Source organism: Rhea americana, unplaced genomic scaffold, assembly GCF_003343005.1.
Source record: "Rhea americana isolate MKP2758 unplaced genomic scaffold, rheAme1 scaffold_140, whole genome shotgun sequence".
Taxonomy (NCBI): Eukaryota; Metazoa; Chordata; class Aves; order Rheiformes; family Rheidae; genus Rhea; species Rhea americana.
Genome location: NW_028185484.1, coordinates 1,931,080 through 1,940,755, shown reverse-complemented (window position 1 = coordinate 1,940,755; position 9,676 = coordinate 1,931,080). Strand labels below are relative to the sequence as shown.

At 49.6% G+C, this 9,676-nt stretch overlaps 1 protein-coding gene across 1 annotated transcript; it reads left to right on the top strand.

The window, feature by feature from the left end:
* Positions 1-2,849: 2,849 nt before the first annotated feature.
* LOC146599343 (lymphocyte antigen 6E) lies at positions 2,850-9,335 on the top strand. The gene is made up of 3 exons (XM_085298730.1): positions 2,850-2,976; positions 7,099-7,218; positions 8,434-9,335. The coding sequence occupies exons 1-3, from the start codon at positions 2,925-2,927 to the stop codon at positions 8,640-8,642; spliced, it is 381 nt and encodes a 126-aa protein (XP_085154856.1). The 5' UTR covers positions 2,850-2,924; the 3' UTR covers positions 8,643-9,335.
* Positions 9,336-9,676: the final 341 nt, after the last annotated feature.

The following is a 9,676-nucleotide window of genomic DNA, read 5'->3' as shown; positions in this document are numbered from 1 at the left end:
TGTGGGTCCAAGGCCCATTYGGGGGCGTACTGGAGATAGGAACACCTATAACATAGCCCAGGCAAAGACTAAAGACCTTCTAAAGGCAATGAAAACCTTAAGACTCCTGAGTCCTTTTGCAGAAGGTCTGGACAGAGGTCTGAGTGAGGCTGGTCAGGTAATTAAGGTCCATAGGAATAGTCAGGGACTGACACCATGGGCCCATTCATAGTGGAGCCAGTTTATAATGCCAGAGGGCATCATTCCAGAGGAACCTTTATTTGAAGACAGTCTATCCTTCAGCACATTCCATGATCTCCACAGCCTGGAGAGATCAGGGCAGCAATGAGAGCTTAACTTTTTGACTAAGTAATGACCTCTACTTGAAGTTTCACAATTCTTCTGTCAAGAGATTAGAATAAACAAGCAAGACAGAGGATGAGTCATGCAGGCTCTGGAAGTGAGGAGGTGTGAAAGTACTGACTTCTCCAGTRCAGACTGAGCATGCACCAGCCAGCAATCTTTCATATTAATGACTCTGGGAGRAAAGGAAACCTGAAACACTGACACTAACCAGAAAAGAAAGTTTATAAATTTGACAGAGCCTGACTGTGACTGCAGGCTGTGCTTGAAAAGAGCAAATGAAGGCCCTATTCCAACAGATATTGCAGCCCAAAGATATGCCTGATTATGCACCCACATTTTCAGTAACCTCAGTAGCTAATTACAAACTAGTTCAGGTCTGTCCCTGTGGGATGCAGCAGAGACCAGCCTGTCAAGGTGATGGAGGACAGTGAGCTGTTTGGCACTGTAGAGAGCCAGGAAGCCCMAAAAGCAGCACCTGTGGCACTCCCAACAGGTGCAGGTGTTCAGACCCACAAGCAAAGGCTGAATCATTTAGCATAGTGTTTTTCTGTATGTTGCTCTGGAACAGAAAGCCCTAAAATCAGACACTTGCTGTGCTTTGTTTTGCAATCTGCTCTAACCACACTGTAGCCTTCGTACTGAGGTGGGAGTTGTGGGTCTCGCCTAGTGAACATTTCAGAAGGGCTTCCTAACTTGGCACAGCTTCCACTGTAGAGAAGTGGTCTCCAGTTGCTTTGTCCACTTGTTTTATGTGGTGAGTTGTATCCTGTCAATTTTAGGTCCTCTTTCTTCCTTCTTGGACAGTCAAGGGTATCTCCAAGAAGCAGTGGAACTATCCCTGTTAAACTTGTGAGGGAGAAAAATATAAAGTTGTAGGCCTTTGTACACTATCTTGGGGGGATGTGGGGAGGGCACAAGACCATGAAGCAACAGAAGAACTGAAGGAATCATAGAACGGTAAGGTTACAAAAGGGACCTCTGGAGATCATCTAGTCCAACCCTCAGTGTGACCCATATGGGGGTTGAACCTGTGACCTTGGCATTAGCAGCACCATGCTCTAACCAACTGAGCTAAACCTGCCCCCCAAATGTGCTATTCCTTCCCAATRCCCAGAAATTGAATCTCAAGTGATAAATGGCAAAACTAAGAGACATGCTGTGAGGTTGGTCACATGTAGTTCAGAAAATGCCAAACTTACTGTTAAGACACAACCTGCATTTGGTCTTTGGGCACTGGATGACACAGGGGTCTTGTGAGTGCATCTGATGACGGTGCACTGACAGACAGAGTTAYGGTTGCTCAGCCTACCACAAAGCTGAAACTTCCCAGATTTTGATCATTTGATTTGCAAACCAGAAATTGAAGCAGTCCCAGYAACCTATTCCAGTGGAAGACATTAGACCACAGAAACACAGTGTTCACAGGCAGTTCCTGCTAGAATAACTGGCAACAACAAATAGAATGAGCTGCAGGAAAGAACAGTGAAGTGGGGGTTTGCAAGCATGGATTTGTTTCCTGAGCAGAGGACTCYGACAAGAGAGGAGCTGGAATTTCTCCTGACAGCTGTATTTGTCAGAAAATGCTGATTCTGCAGAATGAAATCCATCTGTGGCATAGAGACTTTGTCAAACCTGTTTCTTGCTAGCTCACCAACTGTCTCCTCCATTCCCAGGCCCATTTCACTAGCCAGCTTCTCAGGCTCCCCCCTCCCCCCATGCCCTCAGTGCAGCTAATTTGCTGCAGGCCTTTGTTATTTCTCTGGGACTTACTGAACCTGTGTTGCTCCTGCAAATCTTCCCCAAATCTTCTCAAATCTTCCCAGCCCTGTGCAATGAAGATCCATCCTGCCAAATGGGTGAAGCTGCCCCATGCCTTCCCAGCTGCTGAACCCTTGTGCCTTCAAGCTTTCCAAACCTGTATGTCTAACCCCATTTGGGCTCTAGGAACTGGGTATGAAGGGTTGTGCATGCCAGGGGGKTGCGCATGCAGGAGTGTTGTGCATGAAAGGGGGGTTGTGAATGCAGGAGTGCGTGTGCATGCAGAGGATCTGAGAGTGYCGGGGAGGTGGGAGGGTCGTGCATGCAGGGCTTTGCAGATGTAGGAGAACTGTGCATGTGGGGCGTGTGTGTARCACTTGGCTGGGTTATGCTTGCAGGTGGTCATGAAGGGTGTCACGCATGCCCAAGGGCTGCACATGAAGGGAGTTGTGCATGCAGGGGGATCACGCATCACGGGGGTCTTGCACACTAGGGGTCCTCCTGCTCCTGGCTCTTCCCCCAGGGAGAGGGAGGGGYCCCAATGAGGGGGGGCAGGGAGAGGAGGGGGGGAAAAGAGCCTTTGGGCTGGCAGGGAGCTGCCCAGCCCCCGCAGCAGGCGACTCGTGCCGCGCCGCTTCCCGGCCTCGGAGCGCTGCAACGGGGAAACGAAACCCGGCGAGGCCGAGGCGGCGCCGCGGGGAGGCGGCGCGGGGCGCAGCCCGGCCCGCGGGGCGGGGCCGCCGGCCTTTCCCCGCCCGCGGCCGCCAGCCCCTGCGCGCCGCCCGCTTCGCTGCGCAGCTCCTCGGCCACATCGCCGCACCATGAAGGCTGCGCTGCTCGCCGTGCTGGCTGCGGTGCTGTGCGTGGAGAGAGGTAAGAGGAGCGGACACACACACACACACACACTCCTCCTCTTCCCGATGCCCCCGTCCCCCAGGCCACCACCGTCTTTCCCACCTCCCTCCACAGTCCCCGGTTTTGGGAGCAAATTGGGGTGGGGGGGGCAGGGAGCTGCGTCTTGCAGCGTGAGCTCTGGAAGTTGTAGAAAGGGAGGGATCGGGGTTGCAAAGGGGCTGGAGGGACTCAGTTTGGGGGCTGGTGGGGACTCTTTCCACGACCTGCCTCTCCGCAGTGTGCCTCTTGCAGCAGGAACTTCAGGGCTGCTGTGTTTGTGTGTATAGGTGCATGTCTCCAGCTGTACGTATTTTGGAGCTGTTTCCAGTTGCAGCTCGAACAAAGACCAGGGCTGGCTCTGCTCCTCCCTTTCCCTACAGCTAGCCGGGATAGCGACGCTGAAATGGGCTGAGATGTAGTGGAGGGGAAGGAGGATGCAGCCCAGCCCCGGTAATGGCTGATGGAGCCGGATCTGGGCAGAGCCACTTGTGGTCCTGGCTCCTGCGGTCCCTCAGCAACATTTAGGGGCAGGCTGGGGATGCCAGCGCATGGGGAGGTAACCCCCAAAGGACAGAGTCCTGTGGATCATGCCCTAGGCTTGCTGCTAAACCTGAGGAGAACGTGTGCCCTGTCGCTGAGTGTTGAAGTGCAAGTTGACCTAGTCGCAGGTCTCTTATCTCGCCTCCCTGATGACTCCATTTCTGATTATCAAAACTCCATTGGGTGCTGCAAAACCCCATATTGTTTCCATATGTCAATGCTAGGAAAAGCTAAACAAAGAGCAAACCAGAGAGTTCCCGGCCATTTGAGCATCTGCTCAGGAAACACAGACTCTCCTTATCTCCTGAGAACATCGGTGAGAAGAAACTAGTTGTTCGCTGCCCTTCCCATGCTCCCCCCTCCCCATGGGGTCCAAGGCARTTAAAGTGCTGGGTCAGAGCCCAACTGGCATGTGCTGAATTCCAGCCCGGAAGATGGACTGTCCAGACCCAGACAGAAAAGAGTTTAACCTTCCGCCTCCCCAAAAACATTTCAGCTTAGAACAAGTTCTCCTTAGTTGTAGAAAAGGGTTTATTGCAGGTAGCTTTATCCCTGAACTCTCACATCATGTCCAGGGACTCTTTCCCTAAAAAAGCTTTGCCCGCTGTTCAGCGAACTGGCACATGGTGTATAAGGCTCTTGTCTGAAAGCAATGGCAAAGAAAAGAGCATTTGGCATAGGGACTGAAGAGCTGCTGAAGCAACAGCATTTTTCACCAGTGCTGCTGAGCTTCAGAGCAGGCTTTTAAAGGCTTTTTGYACATTGCTCCTTGCAAGAATGGACCCAGCATGTCTTATCTAAGGAATACCCCCAAATGGTCTGTTGTCTTTCAGGAGCTCTTTGTTTCTTGGGGRGTCTGAGCAGCTAACAAATAAACACATAAATATATATAGAAGATTCTGCATTTTCTAGTTGGTGAAAACGAGGCTTCCCTTTTACATTGTTCGGTCTTTAGACTTGTTTTTTTTTTTTTTCTTTTCTTTTCTTTTTTAGCCTTGAGCTCCAACTCTTTGCTTTGTCTCCAACTGCGTAAAATAATTCTGCTCCCCTCTTGTGTCTAATTCAGATTGTTTGCTTTCTTTACTCTGCAGTGATCTATAGATTGGGTCRTTCAGTTATCTAGTTTGCTGAAATAGGAAGTGCTACCACTTATAACTGAATATTTCCTCTCTCAAACTACGGTGAAAGACTTTCCTACAGAGATTCAGCCTCTCTAGTATCTATTACAGGTGTTACAGGTTATAGGTGTGACAGAGAAAAAGATGGGGGCAGTTTGAAGACACAGTCGTAGGAACATAGATTTAGCCGTGTCACAGAGAATTTCATGGCTAACAAGACTTTTATGTATCCATACAAACCATACAAATATTTCTGATTTTTATCAGAAATTTTTATCGGTAATCTCTAAGGCTTAATGAATAGCACTGCACCACTCAGCTTGTGTTTCAATGTAGTGACGTAATACGTGTGGGGTCATACGTGCTACCATAATGCCCATGAGAAGCCTGTAATCCAGTTCATTCCTGGTTGTAGATTGTTTGGGTGAGATGGGGTGAATCACTTTGCTCCCTTGTGCCTCAGTTTGCCCTCAGGGTGATTGCGAGGAGAGGTGCTTGGGACAGGTCTTTGGAGACTTGGGGAAGAAACACATGGGGTCAGGGGACCAGAAGAGAGCTGGACTCTACTCCAGGGTCTCAGGCTGAGTTTGCAGCCTTACCAGTGAGGTTGAAAAGGCCACCCATGGGAACTATGGGYTCAGCAAGGAGCACTGACACAGTCCTTTGACTCAGGTCACTGGTTYGGTCCTCCTCTTCCTCTCCTACATCCAGAGGCAAGGTGTACTGGCAGGTATTTCCTGAGRTCTTTGACTCAGCTGATGGTCCTGTAATCCTGGGTGCTGTGTGTAGGTTGCAGCTGCTGTGTTACTTTAGTCAGGTAACTTTTTTCTGTTGCAAGGATTGTTGGCAAATTGATGTCATTTTGAAGTGGTATGAGCTTRTCCAGGAAATTCTTGCTAGGGATTTGCGATATTGGCTTTGTTTCCAAGCCAGAGTCATCTAGGTGTCCTGGTGTGACGTTCTGGACCTCCCACTAACCTCCTTTATTCCATTTTACTGAAAAATGCTGTTGTGCTTTTGTTTTCATCCCCTGCCTTGGCTGTGGCAGCTTGGAAGTCATTCCTCAGAAAACAATTGCTATTTTTTTCAAAATTTCCTGTAAAATGCTTTTTCTGAGAGAAACAGAATGGTGAAGAACCTCAAGAAGGCGGGAAGGCCCATGGCAGAAGGGGACAGATGCTGACAGATACTTGTCCAAATTGCTCTTCAAACTAGGCCATGGAAGGGACTGCTGAACCTGAGCAACTTCTCCCAGGGCTTAGCTGACTTYCTTTTGTTTTGGAAAACTGTTTGTGATGGAGTCGAGATGGGTAGGAGCAGAAATAACACTACTGTGTCCCTAGCACCTCCCATCCTGAATCGGATCCTCCTCTGCTTTGCATTGTGTAGACACAGAAGAGACAGATGGTGTCTCGTGGAAGGGCTTGCAGCCTGAGTGCTCAAAAATCAGTGCCCATGAAGCATCAGGAACAGACCTGAGCTGTCTGCGTATGTAGGTCAACAATTGCAGCATGGGTATGATGTGCGTAGATGTAAAATACAGAGAACACCATCCATCCGTTGTGGAGTGCATGTGTTCCTGCTGAGTCATTGGTCCAGGCTGTTTCTGTGACCATGTCCCCCGGCTGAATACCGTTTCCCAATCTGTCAGTAGGTGTAGTAGGATGTGAGGGTGCAGGTCGCCAGATAGGCTGCTGAGAAATGAGTCCCATATCATCTCATACCTTTTTTTCCCTTTGTCACTGACTCAAAAAATTACTACCAAGCCTGCTTGGAAAGTAACAGAAAACCACCTGGTGTCCTATCCCTCAGTAAATAACCTATTGGGTTGCTCATGGCAACTCATCTGGACTTCTAGCTACACTTCCATCTCTCCATTGGCCTTGTCCTCTCCTTGCAGGTCTTGCTACAATGCTGGGCTTACTCTAGTTGAGAAACTGTTTTTTCCACCGAATTCTCAAGCAAAGTCTGAGTTTCATGCCCTGCTGCCAAAGGCAGGTGACAGAAAGCTCAAACCTATGTTGTTGCCTGGAACATTTCCCATCAGTATCCTTGGCAGCAGAGGTGAATTAACATAAATCTCCAACTCCAGCCTGCAGGCCTGAATTTACCACTGTTGTTCAGTTTTTGGTTAGCAGCCATTGCTTGACCCTACTCTTGATGCAAACAGGTGCATAGTGACAAACATCAGGCTGATCTGTGATGGCATTTAGGCTGTTGTCAGCAATTGGTCCTGCCCAGAGCTTCATGGAAGATGTCCAAAATGTAACCCATGGGCTTGAACCATTTATTTGGCCAAGCTTGGGGGGGAGGGGAAATCCTATTGCAGATTGACACAGCCTGAATAGCAAGCACTGGGCTGCAGCTGGAGTTGGAGGTGAGAACTGCTGAGTGGGGATATCTCCTTGCCAGGTTCTAACGGAGGTGTGCCTTTCCCTTGCAGCCCACACACTGATCTGCTTTTCGTGCTCGGATGCGTCCTCCAACTGGGCCTGTCTGAAGCCTGTCAAGTGCGGAGAGAATGAAAACCACTGTGTGACAACGTATGTCGGAGTGGGAATCGGTGAGTGTTGACAGGACTTTCTTTTGTCTGTCCTAGCTGGTTTCCCTGATGACCTGGAGAGGTGCAAGAAGGTTTTTCTATCTTTGGCTGGAAGAAGGAGAAATTTCTGCTTGGCAACTGAGTGTCAGACCATCCTAGTGCATTTTACAAACACTGCCAAATGTAGTCACGTTAAAGCCCACGTGCCTGCACCAAAGCCAGGAGTCCAAGGGGAATTTCGGGGTGGGGGGGAAGTTGATAATGAATCAGGGAAAGGGTGGTAGATGCTGCAGGTTTCCTTGATAGGAAAACTTCAGGGTTATGCTTCCTGCTTTTACTCTATGTTGGCTGATGTTTGGGTTGTTTATCCCCGACTCCTGCCTTTGCTTCTTCTCTCTYCGTGGATGTGGTGGGGATGCTGAGAAGGGAGATTTCCAGATACCCTTTAAATGCTTGCTTTTCTCAGAAGGGGGAAAATCACTGGAAAAGATCTGAGGACCTCTGCTTGCCAGCAGCACTTCCCAGGGAAGCGGGCTTCTCTGCCAGGTCTCCTTGATGCACTGCAAAGACCCAACCTGGCCTGCTGTGCTCTTCCCTCCCAGCCCTGCGCAGGCACTGGAGAAACCCTCCTCATCTCGCTTGCGGGAGGGAGGGGTGTTGCATGCCTGAGTTACACGGTCTGCAACGTGGGTGGACTGTGCATGCACAAATGGAGACTGGAAGCTTATATAAGCCTGCTGTCTTAGCACAGTGCTAATGGTTTTCTATTTCCTGTGCTCGCTGCTAAACATGTGCTGAGCCTTTCAGCAAGGCTAATAACATAGGCGTATGCTTGTGAGCCTCTTGCTGGTGCTCTGTATGCCCCGTGCTCCCCTTTTTGCTTGAAAAGTCCCAAGACTTAGTGGGATGTTTTAGGTTCTTCTGAACTATAGCAGCCAAATTATGGTTAAGAGCCTGAAGGAGATGTGCCTGGGATGCTATGCAGTCTCTAGAAGCCGTGTGAATCTCTGCTGAGTGTTCTTCAAGGTGTGTGGGCTTGCTTGCTTGATTTGTCGTGGAGCCTAATGCTGAGAAACGTTTTACCCTCTTYGTGCTGCCCTCCACAGGTGGTGGTTTAGCTATTTCAGTACTGTTACTTCCTTTGCAGAACAGCTGATCAGAAAGCCGAGAAACACTTTAAACCTATCCTCTTTCTGTTTTCTCTCTTCTGTCTTTGCCCAACCACCCTACATTCAGGCAGCAGGTCTGGGCAGTCTATCTCCAAAGGATGCTCTCCAATTTGTCCCAGTGCTGGGATTAACTTCGGCATAGCAGCTGCCTCCGTTTACTGCTGCGACTCCTTCCTGTGCAACATCAGTGGTTCCAGCAACGTGAAAGCCAGCTACGTGGTCCTGGCCTTGGGGATCCTGGTCAGCTTCATCTACGTCCTCAGGGCTCGAGAGTGATGGGGCTGGGCGAGGAAGACCCGGCGCCCTGGGGACGTCGCAGACTCCCTCGGTGCGACGTCGGAAGCCAGCCTCTGCGAAGCTGCACTGCGACTGCCTGCGGTGCCCCGTCTTCCAAGTGCCATCTCAGATCTCATTAGCCAATATCTTCTCTGTCGCTGTCCACAAGGAGACCCTGTACTTCTCAGTAGGCCTCAAAGATGATCGTTTCCCAGACTGTATGCTCTTTCAGCATCAGAGACCTGGGAGGTTGGGCTGAACAGTTCTCCTCCTTCTGTGGACATACCCCACTGCAGTCTTACACCTCCTGGCAAAGGTGGATTGTTTTGGAAGGGTTTCTGCTTTTATACCTGTACCCCTGGTTTCTAAGATTGATTAAAACAAGATTGGGACTCACCAAGAAACAATTATCCACAAACATCACTAAATCAAGTATTTAGACGTTCCTTCCTCTCACCTCTGCAGAGGTTTCTGGCACTGGTGTGCTCCAGTGCAAGGGTGGCCCGGGCACTGGGAATGCATGACCCAAAGGGGGACACCTTCCTGGCTCCTGCAACTGGAGTCTCTTTTTATAAATCATGTAATTTCTTCCAATCTTGAGCTGACTTTTCTGGAAAACAGATGGAGTGTACCTTGTACCTCTGAGCTCTGTAAGTGCCAGACCTGAATAAACATACTCCTGTTGTTACCTGAGCTGGGACGTGTGCTGTGTTGTGTGTTTCCTTGCTGAAGCCAGGGAGATTAGAAACGCTGTTATGGAAAAAMCAAATTGTAGACCCAGCACGAGGGCCTCTTATGCTCTTGAGCAGCTTTTGAGTACTCCACCTCTGCAGTTCTTCCAGTTCACATCGTAGCAGCAACTCCAACTCCTCCCTGCTCCTCTCCCAGATAAACATCCCTGTGGGCCTGGATAAGTATCCCTTTGCCAGCTTGTTTTGTGTCTCTTGAGAAAGCCTCTTTTGGGTACATTTTAATAGTCTATTGGACAAAAATCAGCTCTGTTGCTCGTAGCTGAGCAAACGCTCTTGGAGCAG

Bases quoted from the DNA above. Each gene is read 5' to 3' on its own strand.
- LOC146599343 (XM_085298730.1), top strand. From the start codon at position 2,925: ATGAAGGCTGCGCTGCTCGCCGTGCTGGCTGCGGTGCTGTGCGTGGAG. The intron at 2,977-7,098 runs GTAAGAGGAGCG...TTTCCCTTGCAG, and splicing joins GGTGCTGTGCGTGGAGAGAG to CCCACACACTGATCTGCTTT. The intron at 7,219-8,433 runs GTGAGTGTTGAC...CCCTACATTCAG, and splicing joins GTATGTCGGAGTGGGAATCG to GCAGCAGGTCTGGGCAGTCT.